The 17,135-nt window shown below is 39.7% G+C and overlaps 2 protein-coding genes across 3 annotated transcripts in view; one reads left to right on the top strand and one right to left on the bottom strand.

Moving 5' to 3' along the window:
* DEGS1 (delta 4-desaturase, sphingolipid 1) lies at positions 1 to 5,995 on the top strand. The gene is made up of 3 exons (XM_074817808.1): positions 1 to 218; positions 1,226 to 1,968; positions 4,150 to 5,995. Exons 1-3 carry the CDS (start codon positions 137 to 139, stop codon positions 4,294 to 4,296), a joined length of 972 nt encoding a protein of 323 aa, XP_074673909.1. The 5' UTR covers positions 1 to 136; the 3' UTR covers positions 4,297 to 5,995.
* A 5,322-nt stretch (positions 5,996 to 11,317) lies between these two features.
* The window catches only part of NVL (nuclear VCP like), a 40,656-nt gene continuing 34,838 nt past the window's right edge, over positions 11,318 to 17,135 (bottom strand). The window contains exons 21-23 of one of the 2 annotated variants that reach the window (XM_074817803.1): positions 16,407 to 16,495; positions 13,377 to 13,447; positions 11,318 to 11,562 (exon numbers count right to left, since the gene is read on the bottom strand). In XM_074817803.1, the coding sequence (XP_074673904.1) occupies positions 11,518 to 11,562; positions 13,377 to 13,447; positions 16,407 to 16,495 (205 nt within the window). In that variant the 3' untranslated portion in view covers positions 11,318 to 11,517. Of the gene's footprint in view, positions 11,563 to 13,376; positions 13,448 to 16,405; positions 16,496 to 17,135 lie in introns of those variants that run through there. The other variant, XM_074817805.1, reaches the window with a different exon arrangement.

Here is a 17,135-nt window from a genome sequence, read left to right as displayed (position 1 = left end):
GTGGGCGGGACGCCGCCGAGCCGCCTCCGCGGCGCTATAAAGTGCGGTGCCGGGGGGCGCCGCGAGCCGGGTGCCGAGCGGGCAGACGGACGAACGGACAGACAAACGGGCGGTCGGGGGGCGCCGCGCTGCCGGGATGGGTAACACCGTCGCCAGGGAGGATTTCGAGTGGGTGTACACGGACCAGCCTCATGCCGACCGCCGCAAGGAGATCCTGGGTGAGGAGGAGGAGGGTGGCGGCGGCGACGACGGTGCCGCCGCTCCTCGCCGCCGGCTGCGTGGCGGGGGGGACGGACACCCCACAAAATGGCTGCCAGCCGCCCGCGCCGGGGGGCGCTGCGGGGAAGGCGCCGCGGCGGAGGGCCCGTCGCTCGCCGCCAGCTGTTAGAGGCTCCCGGCGGCGGGAGGGGGCGGCTGGCGTGCGGCCGGGGCCAAAGTCGGGCCGGGCCCGCGTGAGGGGAGCGGCACTGGCCGCGTACGTGGAGGCGGGAGCCGCCGCCTTGGCGGCGCTGGCGGGGGAGGGGAAGGGAAGGAGTTGGGGGGTGGGGGGCGGCTCACCGCCTGCGGGGGCAGAGCCCGAGCCCCGAGACGTGGGGCGGGCGGCCCGGGCTTCCATTTTGAGCTCCGACGCGAGCGCCGAGCGGCCGCGGAGCGGTGCCGGAGGCTGCCGGGCAGCGGTGCGGGCGGCGCGGTTGCCCCTCCCTGCGGGGGCCGCCGGCCGCTCCCCGCCCGCTGCCGCCTCCGCAGAGCCCTTCGTGCGGGTGGGAAACGAGCCGAACGGTGGGGAAGTGCCTGCTGGTCCTTAAGTAAATGATGTCGTGCGTAGAGGTCACTGCGGCACCCAATACTGGTGGGAAATAACCGGGTTTTCAAGGCGACTAAATGGGACCTTGAGCTTACTTGAGCTCGTCTGACTTATTGGTGGCTTGTCAGTTCAAAGCCATTTCCTTCCTGGGTAGGCTGGAGGTGGTGCTGGTGCTTCCCATATGTGTGTCTAGTTGCTGAGCAACAGAAAAATTCTAAAATTATTTCATTTTAAAGGATTCGTTATGGCAATAAATGTCGCCACTGGAAAGGTGGTGCCCTTTCATTACCTTTGCAGACAAATCCTAATTGGGAGGAAGGGAAGAAACAACTATATATGCTCTTGTAATCCAATTGGGATAGTTGGCTGTGAGGAAAGATTCTAAATAACTCCTTTTTCATTTAATTCTCTCCCATCTAGCTAAACATCCAGAGATAAAAGCGTTGATGAAGCCAGACTACAACTTGATCTGGGTGGTTGTGCTGATGGTTCTTGCGCAGTTGACTGCATTTTATCTAGTTAAAGACTTGGACTGGAAATGGGTAATCTTCTGGGCATATGTTTTTGGAAGCTGTATTAGCCACTCCATGACTCTGGCAATTCATGAGATCTCTCACAATAGTGCCTTTGGCAACAACAAAGCAATGTGGAATCGATGGTTTGGAATATTTGCCAACCTCCCTCTTGGTCTCCCGTACTCCATATCCTTCAAGAGATACCACATGGATCATCATCGTTACTTAGGAGGTGATGGAATTGATGTGGACATTCCTACCAACTTTGAAGGCTGGTTTTTCTGCACCCGTTTCAGGAAGTTCATATGGATTGTTCTTCAGCCTTTTTTCTATGCAATTAGACCTCTCTGCATCAATCCCAAACCCATTACTCGACTTGAAATAATCAATTTGTTGGCTCAGCTTTCGTTTGATGTTGTGATATATTATTTATGGGGAGTCAAATCCACTTTTTACATGCTTGCTGGTTCAGTACTTGGACTTGGCTTGCACCCAATTTCAGGACACTTCATAGCTGAACATTACATGTTTTTAAAAGGACATGAGACATATTCCTACTATGGGCCACTTAATTTGCTCACTTTTAATGTTGGCTATCACAATGAACATCATGACTTCCCCAATATTCCTGGCAAGAGCCTTCCACTGGTAAGTTTACTTTCAAGGTTGTTGTTACTTTTTCTTAAAATAAGCCCTACTTTAAGTTGCAAATCGGGTAGAATGCTCACAGTTAGAAGAATGTATGTTGGGAGATTAAAAAACCAAAACAAACAAAAAAAGCCGCCCCCCCCCCCCCCAACCAACCCTGAGACAATTTCTAAGTTGAGTGATGAAGGGGGTAATTACTTACCATTTTAGTGGTATCCTCAGCAAGCTCCCACTGTGCTGGCTGCTCAGGCCTCTTCCATAAAAGGAGAGGGGAGGAAATGCATGTCTTAATGCTTTGCACTAACTTTAGTTTTCTGTAATTACAACCAGCAATCTGATTTCTTTGGTTTGTAAGTATGCAGAAAACTAATTGGGAAGTTGCAAATAACTTCAGAGATTTGTTGGGTCTGTCTTTGAAATTCTCAGGACAATTATCCTTAAGTTTCTTCTATCACTGACATTTTCTGGTGGGGAAACGAGAGGGTTTGAGATACTGGTAATGTTTGTTGTTCTGTTGACTAATAACTTTCTATTTCAGAGCAGCTTGGTTTCCTCTAGTGAGAACCTTTGAACCCTACCTAAGTATCAGCTGTACATTGACAGAATTAAGGCTTCAAAGCTAAGACTTAGACCTGTCACATGTCCATGAGTAGCAGATGCAGATTTTCAAACTAGTTTCTCCCCACTTCAATCTTTGCTGGTTCTTTTATAGCAGGAGCTTAATTCTCATTATATATGTGTTTTGCAATTGGAGCATGGGAACACAGGCTTCCAGGGTTACACTTAAAACTCCTCTTCAGTGAAAAGTGTTTTTCATCAGATGCTAAATTTGCAATTTGACAGCAGCTGTGGTGTTGGTCTTGTAGCTTTGTAATTGCACTTGGTAATAGTAAGACCTTGTAAGAGGAGTCTGAACTTGATTGTTGTTTCTGTTGTCAGTAGTGGAACTGTAGATGAAGTAACTACTCCAGCACTCCTTTAGCAGGGCAGTTAAATTCTGTAATGGGTTTGTTGACTGTTTCTGTGGGTTTTGTTGTTTTTGAAAAAGACATGATTTCTCTTATTTGTAGATCTAATCTTCCAAATACAGCTAAAGTTGCTTTAACTTACTTTTGATACCTAGACCTGTGCTAGTGAACCAGCGTTTCACTTCTTGCACCAGTACTTAAGCTGTAAATATGGAATGATTTTTTTTAAGTATTTAATTGCAGGGGTAAATACCCAGCTCTGCTACAGAACTCGTAATCCACAGCTCTGATAAGAAAACAAAGCCTTCTTTTAGAACAGCGTAGTTAATTTGATTGGACTGGACTCTGCTATGCTGTGTGCTAAAGATCACTGAAGTACTGAATGCTTGGTGCCAGCTGGGGTACTGGTGAGCTGAGAATTATTACAGTTGAAGAAAAGTATACTGGCTAGAGGTGCTATTCTATAGGTGTGATAACAGATCAAAATGATCTTCAGCTCCAAACCAGGCACGCAAATATCTTGGGTTTGTTGTTTATACAGATTAATAGTTTTCTTCTGTCTAAAGCTATGGAATTTAGTGGAAAACCAGTTTTGTTCTGTTCGGGTTTTTAAGGCTTTAGGTGGTTGGCCTTAAATATCGGTAAGGATATCTAAATGAAACTCCAGCTCTCTTAGTTTAAAACTGTGGTCTAGTCAGCATGTATATCTGAGAATTAAGTCTTTGGAAGCAGTTTATATTCATTCTTTAATGCCTGTCTTCAGAAACAAGATCTTCCTCAGAAATAAGATGGTTTTTCTTCTGAGTCCCAAACTACATGTAAAAATAGCTGTGCTAAACATCTCTTCCTAGAACTTGCAACATCCTTTTTAGTGATACTCATACCTATGAGTCAGCACTGAACTGAGTCACCCACTTCCACTAGCAACTGAACTGCTTGCTTTTGTGAGCTACATCATTGCAGTGAACAGACTTCAGTGTTAGAGGTTTTTTTCTGGTTAGCTTTGATGTAAAGGTTTCATTTACTTAACCAGGGAGTTGCTTTTTTCCTTCAAGAAACTTTCACATTGTGGCTAATAGCCTCTCCTGTAGAATCTTAACATCTAAAATGAAACTTCTCGTGCTCTGCATTGTTACAGTTTGAGGATTGTAAAGTCGTCATGAGTGGTGCTAATATAAATAGTAAATAATAAACCTTGTTATCTCCTCTTTAGGTGAAGAAAATAGCAGCTGAATACTATGACAACCTGCCACAATATAACTCTTGGATAAAAGTACTGTATGACTTCGTGATGGATGACACAATCAGCCCATATTCGCGCATGAAAAGGCAATTAAAGGGTGAAGTGAAGCAAGATTAAACTTCTGGCAACCAAAAAAACTTTGAAATGTCTGCTTGCTTTAAAGTGGCTGGTATAAGGTCTCTTGCTAAAGCTGTTCACTGGTGTCCTGAGTTAAGACCTACAGCAACACAGCAATGCATCCTTAAGGATTTTGTAGCAGACTCCTACCAGCTATAACATTCCTTGCAGTCCTAAGATTTATTGGTTTAATGTGTATATGTTTGCCTAAGGATCAGTGTTATATGGATAATGCTAAATCACTTTGTTACAGAATTTACTTTGGCAGGTGTTAAATCTATATAAAATACCTGTCTGACTCTTAATATTTTTACAAGTTCTCAATGTAGCACGCTGCCCACATCATGCTATTTAGGTGACTGTAGTGTTAAAAAGCTGTACTTGCCTGTTAATTCTAAACTAACATGATTTGTTAACTTAAACCTTCTGTTGAACCTGTTTCCTAACTTATGGGTGGAAGAACTAAATTGGCACAGAAATGTTGAAGTCTGCTTTTGTTTAAATACATGATGTGTCATTTGAAGCATTGTTAAAGTTTGACCTTTTCTACTGAAAGTACCTTCTATCAGAATGAAACTGGGATCTTTGAGATGACTTGTGTGACTTCCTTGTAAAAAGGTGGGGAATTCAAGGGTATTGCCAACTTCGTGGGTCCCCACCTACTGCCTCAGTGGCTTTTGTTAGTGCATAGCTGAGCAGCTAGCATTTAGAATGGCAGGGTGTAAGCCACTAGGTAACAATATAACTGATGAGGTTTCTCATGTTGCAAAAGTCTTGTTAGAGTTACGGTTTTTCAGATCTGCAAAGAAAAATCATTATGCTTGCCCTAATTGGTTCTGCTGTTACCATGGTTTTAAATGCTCATTCTATAAATATTTACACTCGCTTGCAAATTTGGCATGTATGGAAAACTGCATCAATTGAAGCAGATACTATTCTGTCAATCAAGGCTAGCTACGACCACTGACAACTCTATTAAGCATATTAGTCCTTTGTGTACACAGAAAGGTTTTGCTAAATGATCTTGATTCTGCCCCCCCCCCCAACCTACAGTACCCTACATAAACATTTGTCTTTCCTATGTATTAAAATGTGGTGAGAGCACAGGTGGTGATGTCAGATTTCTTGCTGAAGGAGTTCTTAAATTGGGAACAGAGAATGAGTAGACTTGCTGAACACTGAAGAATCTCTACATACCTCAGCAGAGTATATTTGCCTTCTATCATCTAATATATTGATGATGGCTTTAAGTTGTCAAAGATGGCTACAAATCACCCTTAAATCTCAAATGGTGATCCTACAGTATCTTCTTCACTTATCTGAAAGATTGAAAGTCTTAGCTGCTGTCCACACTGGTCTGCTGCAAGTACTTTTTAGATGCCTTCATCTGCATTTTTGTTTGTGGTTTGGTGTTTTGTTTTTTTTTTTTTTTTGAAAGAAGAGAGTGCCTGACAAGAATGTGTTGGTACATCTTAACCCTTGCTTGCAGTCCTGTTTTTAATGTGTGTTTTGTTTGAGTGTGGGCCCTTATCTGTTGTTAAGCAATAGAAATGGTATGAAAGTGTGCCAACCACTCAGTGACTTCATTATGATGCCAATAACAGGCTAGCTAGCCAGCATATTGCTCAGGATACAGTGTAATGTCAAACTATATTTTACCCAATATTTTTACATGTAATTAAAAAGCAAAGATTAATACTGGGTGAATTTTTGACTGGATCCCTTATGCTGAAGGACTTAAGCTGTAGAGAAATTTGGTATTTCTAAAGCAGATGCAAGACCTGTTCCATTGAGCAGTGGTGCAGATGAACTGTAAAGAATCATTGCCTTTCCTTTCTACTCAGACAAAAACTGACTTTGGTTGAAAGACTTGAATAGGCTTAACAAATTGTAAACCAGTTTCTTTTTAAGCCACTTCTGCATGACTGGCCAATTTAAGAAGCGAAAGGTGGAATTAAATCTCTTTGGTTTTGATGGCTTACCATAGCTGGATGAAGGATGGAAGGTATCTCCAAAAAGTTTTACGGCTAAAAGCTAGAGAAACTCAGTTATGCTAGATAAATACTTAAGATAAACAGAGTTCACAGTCAAAATTTTATACTTAAGCTTAGTTACCTACTTCCATGATGCCTCCATCCACTGATGCCCCTTACTGCCCTCCCAAAGGGTAGTGCAAATGTGAATTCCTGCTTTTGAGCAGGACTGAAATTGCCATCTCTCTTGTTTCAAATAGCAAATGCTGCTTTAAGGTATTCTGACTATGATCTTCCCTTCCAACTCTGATTGTAAATACAGTATTTACACTTTAAGAGCTGCAGAATGGTGGGCAATTCTGAGGGAGATACCTATGCTTGCCTTAATCTTTCTGAAACATCTGCTACTGGCTCGCTATTGGAGAACACTTCCTGGACTAGGTTAATCTGACCAGTGAGACAAGTTTGGATCTAAACCATGGTCTGATTCTTGCAAGCATTGGTAACTACCATTTTTAGGCAGAGAATTCCTGTGTAATACATGAGGCCTTGGCATCTAACTTCAGTAGAAGCGGATCATCTGAAAGTTAACCTATATTGCAGCAGTTTCATCTCTAAAAAACAGTTATGGAAGCATTTCTGGTAAAAGGAATTAAGACCAGCTGGACGACTTGTTTGAATATTCTAAATAAATAGTTTTCTCCAGTCATAATGTGGTCTTTAGTCCAAAGGCACGGCACAGAAATAAGAAACATTAACATTTTTTTTAAGTACATATAAACCATCTAGTTATTGTTTTTAAGGAATTAAATTGTTTTTAATGCTATTAAAGTATCTGGCAGAAACAGGTTACTATAATTCCTGAAATATTTTATCTGGAAGTTGGAGGGAGCTTTAACTAACCAGTAAAGAACAAATTAAACCTAATGGGCATTAAGAACCTTGACAGTTAACCTAATTATAACTTTTTATAAATCTATTCAGATGGAATGAGTTAACTTTGTCCTTTCTACATGCTTGTTAGGGTTTGTTCCTTCTGTGTAACTAAAGCATCTTACTAGTTTGTCTGTTTGGCAAACCTTTCCTTTATGTGAAATTAGCCAGGAGTTTAACTGTCAAAACACAGCTGACTTTGGGTCAGCTGTGTTAAATGTGTCATCCAGGTATTTTAGCTGCAGTTAAATTGTGCAGAGCTCTGAATCCCCTTCAGAGCTTTCAGAGCAACTTACAGTATGCTCTAAGTTATTCTGAAGCTGCTTAAGTAGAATAAATAATGCATCCTGGAATCTGATCATACTAGGCATGCATAATACACAGGACAGGTGTGGGTATATTTCTCTTTCAAAACAACTCTTGCCTCTAGCATTCTTGTTTTGCTGTTGAACCTGTCTGCTCCACAACAGTGGCCAATTAACATGTGTTAAACGGGTGCATGTTTCTGGCTACAGAGCTCCATGCTTTCAGATCCAGGGCAAGACTTCCTACCTGGAACCACAGGTCAGTTGAAAAGTAGTTAAGACTTTTGGTTCTGTGTCTCAATTCTGCCGGTTCAGCCTTTAAACGTAGCCAGCAAGCACATAACACATACTTAGTCTACAGATGTAGAGAAATAGAGAATAAGTGGACACTTAGATAATGAGCTCAGTGATTCACATCGGCCTCCTTGGCATGCGTTCTTCTATCAGCTGAACTGGCATGCCACAGTAGAACTTAAAAGCTGTTCCTTCCTTACTTAACGATGAGGTTCAACAACCAATAATGCCAACACTCTAGATAGCAGGCTGCCATACTCATCCTGTTGGACAAACAGGAGGAGAAAAGTTGCTTTCAGGTGGTGATCCTGCACGATAAGTGGTCTAAGATGTAGCTTTTGGAACGTGTACTCCTCTGATTTGAAAGAGTCTCTAAAGATTTAAGGCAAAGCAAGTTCTGCTGTTTTAGCTTGCATGTTGCCAAAGCACAGGAGCCACTTCTGGGTCTGCTAAGATTGCTTCTGCAAGGTCCTTGGAAAACAACCTGACAAATAGGTGCATCTAAATCATGTAGAAAATGCCTTTAGCAACCTGCAACTCTGTGCACAATTAGTTCTTCTTGATCAAATCCTCTTATTTCATGACCAATCCTGCAGTGCTATACAAAACTTTAGTGGGGGCAGAGTGAAGACAGCTTTTTTTTTTTTTTTTTTTTTTTTTTAATTGCTGACAGTTCCCTGCACTGCCTCTGCCCCATCCACGCTTAAGTTAGCATCTAATATGCTCTGGGACAGAATCATTCTTGTGATGTAGATATGTGGCTAGCCTCAGGAAAAGGGAGAGAAGAAGGGCATGATGAACGATTTCTTCATCTTATCACAACAGAAACAAGATGACTAGAGGGAAAACCTTTAAGGCATGTCTGCTAGGAGGAGCGGTAGGTGCACATGCAGAACAAAGTAGTGGTCTCTGTATTGCATGACAAGGCTTGTTCCTTAAAGCAATTCCCATTTTCTGTGTACAAGTACAAGGGATCCTGCATTGTATTTCTTATCAAGTTTTTTCACTGATAAGTACTACAGCCTAAGCAGAATTTCCCACAAGAAAAAGTAGCAGTGTGGGTGCAGCACTTTCTTCTGTAAGCAATCAGAGTTCAGTTGCCTACCCTTGTCTGCTCCTTGACACACAAGTAGCCCAGACAAGGTGAGCAAACAGGTTATGGACACTTGACTGATCTGGCTTTTTCTGCCTTTCAACTTCAGATTTTCTCGTAAATTCAAACCCTCCTGTACCCCACTTCCCCTTCCACTATCACATATTAAGAAGAACGATCATCAGACACCTTGTATATTAAACATGTTTTGTGTTCGAACTCCTGACAAGACTATATTGTTATTACTATGCAAATAATAACACTGTTGTTACTATTACTTGAATAGTATTTCCTCCTTAGTCTTGCCTTGCAAGTCCTACCTTGGTTTCCTGTTCCATGTATACAGAGGAATAATACCATCATAAGAGAGGAGGAGGAGGAGAAGATTTAGGTGAGTATGCCAGGGCTTGAGGACTTTACTCCTTCATAAGCTATCCTTAAGTATGGTAGCAGGACCTTCCTCTATATATCCCTCAAGGAGAAATCATTCATGGGGTTATCTTCAACTGTAAAGAGTGGCTTGCTTGCCACATCTTTTTTCCAAGAAAAGATGACAGATGCCACAGGTAGGTAAAAAGAGTGATGGCCTTTAGAATTACCATATCTAAAGGTAGAATGGGTGACAGTTTCAAAACTTATATTTGAGGTATCCTATACTGTTTTCCTGGGGTTCCTGAATGATTCTTTTTTTCATTGGTTACCTCTCACTCAAGCAAATTGAGTGTATTATTGTATTAAGAGTTCACAGCTTACTTTCTCACAGGTGTAGCTTCCTATAAAGCAAAAAACTTTTATTTAAGGTGGTAAAAAAACTGTAAAGTTTTAGATTTAGCACACTAAAACAGTTTATGTAACATAAGTAGTTCCTGTATAGCTCTGCACGTGATTTTACATTAACATTAGTGACTTAACTGATGTATACTAATACTCTGAGATAAAATGATGATCCTTCATCTTGGATTTCTGGGAATCACAGTAATTCCTGAAGCTCCAAGCCTGATTTACAATTACAAGCAGACACATGATGTGCAGAGATTTCATTTGTTTACTCACATGGGCAACAACTTGAGTCACTGAGTCTCGGGGAATATCATACCATATTGTCCAAAAATCACAGTGTAAAGCTGCCATGAGTGTCAGTATTTTTAAACACAAGTCTGTTGACCAGCTATTTGTAATAGCCTTCCACATTTACCTTTGGGAAAAATGGCAATCCAGAGAAGAATCTAAGATGTAAGGCACTATCACCTCTGGAGTCAAGGTCAGTCATAAAGTTAGATCAGGTTGGTCAGTCACATCTAGCAATGCATAACAACTTGTTTAATTATTATTTGAGTGGGAGATTAAACAATCTCCTCCCTTAAACACTGAAGTAGGTGAGATGCTTACAGAATAAGTGTTGCTTACAAAAAACTATTTTACTGTTTTTTACATGGAAATTTCATGACCTTAAATAATTTTTAAAGATTGATAACACCAAACTCAAGACCTTCTATGAAACTTGCTAGCAGAAATCATCCATTTCCTTTTCTGATCCTTGACTGATGGTTTCCGTGCTTTTAGGAAGAATAAGACTGATCAAAGATAGGAACTGAGATTAATGATTAAAGAACTTTATAGACTGACAGTGGTAAAAAAATCCTTGAAGGCTTGTAAGTTTCAGAAATCAGTCACTCTTATCACATTTCACTCAGATACTTCCCAGTTTGCTGATGCTGAAAGTTATGACCCTCTTTCCAAGATAGAATTTCTTGTATTTAAAAAAAAAAAAAAAAGTCATTTGAGGCTCTTGGCCTGTTTCTTAAAACAGTACCATTTTCCTTAAAACAGTAACATCTTCCTTTCCTGAGGATATCAAAACACTTGAGTTATGGATTTGAACTTAACAGGATTTTTTGTTGTTGCAGTTTTGTCTACTTAAAAATAATTAAGAAGCAGCTTCTTAGATAACTCATACTGTTTCAAATGTTTCTTGGATGGCTGTCAAATCATAGTATCACAGCACTTCTCAGATTTCCAAACTTTACTCTCTCTTAGACAGCTTGCCATCTGTGGAGAGTTTCTTTTGATAAGGTGAAGGGAAGGTGTTAGAAGCTCTGAGAACCTGTGCTGGCACAATCATAATGTGTCACTATTTGGGAAAGGCATGAGTAATAGTATGGTAACATACAGTGCAGCACTTTCCCAGTCTACTTTCACAGCTCTGCTCCCAGTGATTCTTCCAGAGTCCTCGTTCTTGAAAACATAGCTATTTTCTTTTATGGTTGAAAACAGCTGTTTGAGCAATGTAAGCACTTTGAAGAGTTAGCCTCTCTGCCTCTGAGGGACTTCTGATTAAAGGCACCAAATATATCAGAATGATTATTAGCTCTTTAGCACTAAAAACATTCATTTTTAAAATGTAAATGGTGATGAGCAGGAAGTGTGTATTGCATCTTTTATTCTGGAAATAGTTAAAGCTGGTTTAGAGCAGTAGGTTATGACAACCTTTTTTCAGGTACAGTTGAAAAAGTTCAGAGGTTTAGTACGACTTCCTTCCAACCTGTCGCTTGAAATCAGGCACAGGTATAACAAACTCTCCACCAAGGTAGAACAAGTCTCTCTTGGGAATTGTCCAAATGTATCACCTGCACAGTGACTGGCGCAGTTCTTCATACATTATTTGATCCTAACAGTGCCAAGATAAGAGGAAAAAATACTTCAGACAACGGTAAAATATCATGCAATGTTTAAAAGTGACTTTGTTAAATAACACATATGAAGTAAACCAAACCAGCTCTACGAGCCATTAGCTCTATTTTAAAACATTTACAAACAAAAACCTAAATGAGGCAAAACCCCACTACCCTGGCTCATAAATGAGGTTCTCCAGTGATGGTCACCAGTGATCTGTAATTAACAAAAGCCTCTGGCAGAGTTCTTACACTGAATAGTGCCATGCTAGGTTCAGAGTGCAGCTTCACTAACAAGATAAGTGCCCTCTTTACCAAGGGAGCTGCTGAACTGACTCTTTACTCCCCTGTCTAGTTCAAAAGACAAGATCTTTTACTAGTTTAACTTACTTAACTATCTGTTCCTTAATCCTTTTCACTAGTCACACAAAATGACACAAAAGGAACAGAATACTTAGAGATGTTAACTTCTACTGAAATAACTGGCTTCATAGCTTTAAGAACAACTTATTTTGGTTTGTCTCAAGACAACAAATTAAACCAAAAGCAAGTTAATTGAACTCAGAGATGTGTATGGGAGGGAAAAGAAGAATTAGAAGCACTAAATCAGTGAGATGCAGCTTTTTATTTTCTAGTATTCATAGAAAGGTTTGTAGAGAGTTTGTCAGATTGAATACGTCTAGTAGATAGAGAGTAGCATCTGGAAGTGGGAGATGAGTATCTTGTACTCCAAAAAATACTTCACAATACTTAACTGAAAACTCCTCAGGTGGATATAACTGAAATATAGGGCTCTGAGACATGATGTTTAAGCTTTGAGATGCAGAATTACATCCTGGTTAACTCTTAAGAACCACAAGTATGTCCTAATACTAGTGATTGCTATGTTAGAGGAGAGGTTTTAAGTGTTTGTGGCTGTTGCTTCTGAACAGTTTGCTCAGTAATTAGCAAAGGGGAAGAAAACAACCACCAACACCATCTTTAAAGGGTCTTAGAGCCAAAGATCACTTCTAAATTTTAGAAAAAGGTCACTGACTGTCAACATACAATAATAATGAAAGGAAATGGTTAACTAGTTAACTTCTCTCTGGCTGTGTTCAAAGTGAATATATTAATGTATTTTGGCGGCAATATACTCTTGGCAACACAGAGACACCTACACCCAAAACTCTGCAGCAATAACAATTCCTACATATATATATTAACTTCTCAATTACAGTAATTAAGATGATTGAACAGCTTTCCTTTCAGTCATTAAAAAGAACAGGTCATAAGGAAACCTTTAAAACAAACTTCCTTGACAAATGTAAATAATGAAAGGAGTCATAAGAAATAACTAAGATGATAAAATGCGTTTTATGTCATATTTTAAAATGATGCTTTTTGCACATTAACAGAAGTGGTTGAGCATCTTTGGGTGTTACATTCATCTAGGGGGAAAAAAAAGTGGTGGCAAGGTGTGATGCACTCTAAAGGACTTTTAACTGAAAATTCCACATACAGAAGAGGTTTGGGCCAGGTCAGTAACACTCTGGGAGTGTCAATGAGAAGTCCAAGGTGCCAGCTAAAAGATAACCTTGATAGCACAGTAATCCATCTACCAGCAATGTGTCATCTACAGCTGAAAAGGGAGACTTTGATTTCTGACCTTGTAAAAACCACCAGGTTTGTTTAATGCAGAAACACGTAATGTAGGTTTGAAATACATGCAAGTATGCTGTAACCTTAACTATTCCCACCAGTCTCCAGTATAAGAAGAGTATAATCTCCAGGGAAACAACAAGTCTTACATACTTGAAGCTTATCTTACCTTTTTAGATACTGAAGATTTCACTTTCCTAAAAGCTTCTTCAAAGTGTTTACGGGAAATCTTGATTTCTCCTTAAAGAGCAAACCATAATAAATGACTAAAATTGCAGGCAAGTGACAATCAAGTGATTTTTGCCTGTATTTCAAGGCAATTTCATGAAACCTAACTAACTGCATGTGCTAGTCAGTTGGATGAGATCTAATTCAGTAGTGTTATGGACACCTGAACTCCTATATAGCCTCCTGTCTACGATCTTAGGCTAAGATCTTAATCCCTCTATCCCTTGCACCTTAAGCCAAAGAATACTTAAGTGTTTGCCTTGATTTCTGATGACAAAACAATTTAGTCTGAATGAATGTTTCATTATTTAAAACAATTTATATTGATAAATTAACGATAAAATAATGAAGTATATCAACAGGTATAATCTTCTTACAATAAGACTAAGTACTTAAAACACCAAATACGAAACTGTTTTTTTCCTATTTACATAGATGAGGGAAGGATAGCTGGTTCCCTTTCCTTTTAATGTGAAAGTTTAATTAAATCTCACTTGTTAAACCATACTCGTTCTTAACTGCCGTAACAAGAAGTCTCAATCTCTTTGCTTAAGAAGATCAGATTTACAGACTATGCAGGTGATGTGGGGTCACTGGCTATCTTAAAAAAAAATGTAATATACAAAAAGGGACACTCGGGGATAAAGTCATATTTTAGAAGGTCAATAAGTTATCTGCATTTGTCTTTGCAGCTGAAAGGGATTCTCATACCCTATATATTCTTTGTAACTAGATCTACTTGAAGTATACAGGAAGTATTAAAGTTAGAATGTTAACAGTAAGTCACCAGGATCAGATGGTGTTCACCCAAAGGTTCTGAAGGAAATTGTCTATGAAGGTGCAGAATTGCTGGCCAAGTCATGCAACTTGTTGTTACAGTCACCAGAGGACTGGTAAACTCCAAAGAATTGTAGGAAAGATCCTTTGGTGGACAGAAAGCTGATTAAAGCACATGAAATAAACTGTAAGGCTTAACGGTCACTTTTCAGGATAGGGAACAGGCAGCAGTAGGGTCCTACTCTGATTTCAGCACCAATACCAGTTTTATGCAACATCTTCATCAGTGGTTTGGAAAAGGGAGCCAGAAATGGAAACTCCTGAACCCTTCTGATCAGTCAAATGCTGGGCCAATGATGAGGAACTCCAGGGGGACATCATAAAACCGAAAATCTGCCCAGTCTTTGTTGGGATTCCTCCCACTCCTCCAGACAAATTGCAATGTCTGGCAACTCCCACACTGCAGTGACTAACATGATTACCTCTCCTAGGACTATTCAAGTTGGATTCTTATAAGAAATACCACAAAATGGATACCTTTCCATTTCCCTATAAAAAAGTCCCTTCAAGCAAACCACAGCTGAGTGTTAAAATAACCACACCCCTGGATTTATTCCAGAGGGAAAATATCAGGTATAACAATGAAGCTGCAAGAGTTTCTACAGAATAGAAAGGAGCAGCACTCGTTTCAGCCAGGTGGTTCCAAAGTACTGACTGATGAGGACACACAGCACCCATCTACAGTCATGTACAAAGCAGGGAGGGGAACCAGTTGTGTGTGTCTTGTGGTAACACTGAAGGAAAAAATTCTCCAGTCTGTGTACATACGCTACCCTTTTGAAAATATAAATGAACGAGGTCTCAAATCAGAAACTGCCTTACACAATTTCATACCAGCCAGGGCTGACATCTTGGAAAACCAAACCCAAAGACATCCCAAATAAGCAGCGGCTATAAACATGCAGATGAAGCAATGCATATATTATGGACCTGCTGGCTGCCAACACATCCATACAGTAAGTGCTCATGCTGCAATCCTGACGGCTGAATTCAAGTGATGAACATCTTTGAATAAAGCCTGCTGTATTCTGGATAATTATAAAAATGAACAGGATAAATTCAGAAATTTCCACCTCAAATCAAGAGCTTTTTTCATCTACAGCAAGCAAAACGGCTAACCATGTCATACAATAGTGAAGGTTCTTATAGTTTTTTATTTTCTTCCCCCCCCCTCTAAATGAACATGCTAGTTCCCTCAAAACAAGAAATACAAACATTCTGCTCTATTAACCTACTGTTGTTAAAAGCCAGATGAGACTGGATATATACAAGATCAAAAAGAATGACTCAAAGCCATTAAAATTCCAGCGTGGCTCTCAGAAATAAGAGGCATAATGAAAGCCTAATATATTTTTCAAGGACATAATCTGAAAAGTCACAATTCCATTTTAGCTTTGTGTTTTGACTTAAGGGTAAAATAGCAAACAAAATTACTGGAAAAAAAAAATCTAGATACACATACATTTTATATAAAAGAGTTTCAATTTCCAATTACATTTTCCTATCTGCACAGAAAAATAATAATTTAAAAAACAGGAAAATACAACTTAAAACAAAAGTGCATAGAGACATGGAAACAATTTATAACTCCCTGTTAAAGTCCTGGCAAGAGCTACTGATGAGCTAAATGTCTAAGACCAAAAACGGCACTCAGATTTTCCTAGCACCATTACTACTAGATGCATGTATTCAGTTACACAATACAATTGTGTGCAAAAGTTACGTGATCAGTATGTGTGCAGTTACAACTGTACTCAAATTTGCAAATAAGTCAGTATAACTAGTCTTTGATAGCAATGGGGAAATTTGGCAAAGACATATTCAGTCTAGTATATAAATTGTCAGTTTATGCCACCATTTAGCCTAAACTTTTCTTTAACGTACAAGGTTCAATTCTTTTAGAAAAATTATACTGAAACTCCAGGATAACCATTTTTTTCTGTACTCTCCCCTACATCTACTTCAAAGATGCTTATGCGTTCTTGAAACAAATCTGACTTAATTTTTGTTTGGCACAGAAGTGATCAACCATTTATGTACAGCATGTACACCTTTATGCTTGTCTTGAACTACCTTCAATACTTTATATTCCATTTATCTTCTCACTGTTAAGACTTTTGTAAAGCTTTCTTACCTTTCTTGTTTTGAGCATTCTGCAGGGCCATTTCCTGTCTCAAGGCACAAACTGAAGCCTCACGCACTAGAGCAGAAAGGTCTGCCCCTCTATAAACAGAATAAGTTATCGTAAGATAAATTTCTCTTGTCTTTTGCTGATGGCATACAGAAAGGCAAGACACTACAAATGATGGGAAGAGACTAGTTGTCCTGTCATAAGGGTTTGTCTTAAGAACACTGGAAAGAGGTCTGAGGACTACTGAGTGCTGCAACCTTCATTATGGAGTGACGTCCTCCAGGTTTTAGCCACAGATTAAGATCAAATAAATAAGCAAGGGAAGAGGCAAAAAACCCACCCAGCATCCTTAAAAATGCCAGGATTCATTAATATTGTGCCACTTGGTGGGAACATGATACAGAAAAAATGTATCAGTCTTATGAAAGATTCAAATGGAATCACCCATTATTACAAAAGGGAGTTGGCTTGCTCAAAGCTACATCAACAGTCAAGTTAATATGCTCTTAAAAGGACAGTATCCACAAAACATGGTCAGATCAGTCTTTCTAAATATTTGTTTCCAGCTGTTGAACTTTTCACAAGCCTTCAAACTGGTACAAGTCATTGAACTAAAGATAATTTTCACAATTAACTCCCCATGCTTCATCTGGGAGTGCTAGGAATACTGCTGTATTTAAAAATAAAAACCAACCAAAAAAACCCCACACCCCACAAACAAAAAAACAGAGC

The sequence above is a fragment of the Strix aluco genome, chromosome 3 (genome assembly GCF_031877795.1).
Source record: "Strix aluco isolate bStrAlu1 chromosome 3, bStrAlu1.hap1, whole genome shotgun sequence".
NCBI classification, from domain to species: domain Eukaryota; kingdom Metazoa; phylum Chordata; class Aves; order Strigiformes; family Strigidae; genus Strix; species Strix aluco.
The sequence above is the reverse complement of the archived record's forward strand: the minus strand, read 5'-3'. Positions and strand labels throughout refer to the sequence as shown.

Bases quoted from the DNA above. Each gene is read 5' to 3' on its own strand.
- DEGS1 (XM_074817808.1), top strand. From the start codon at position 137: ATGGGTAACACCGTCGCCAGGGAGGATTTCGAGTGGGTGTACACGGAC. The intron at 219-1,225 runs GTGAGGAGGAGG...TCTCCCATCTAG, and splicing joins CCGCCGCAAGGAGATCCTGG to CTAAACATCCAGAGATAAAA. The intron at 1,969-4,149 runs GTAAGTTTACTT...TCTCCTCTTTAG, and splicing joins CTGGCAAGAGCCTTCCACTG to GTGAAGAAAATAGCAGCTGA.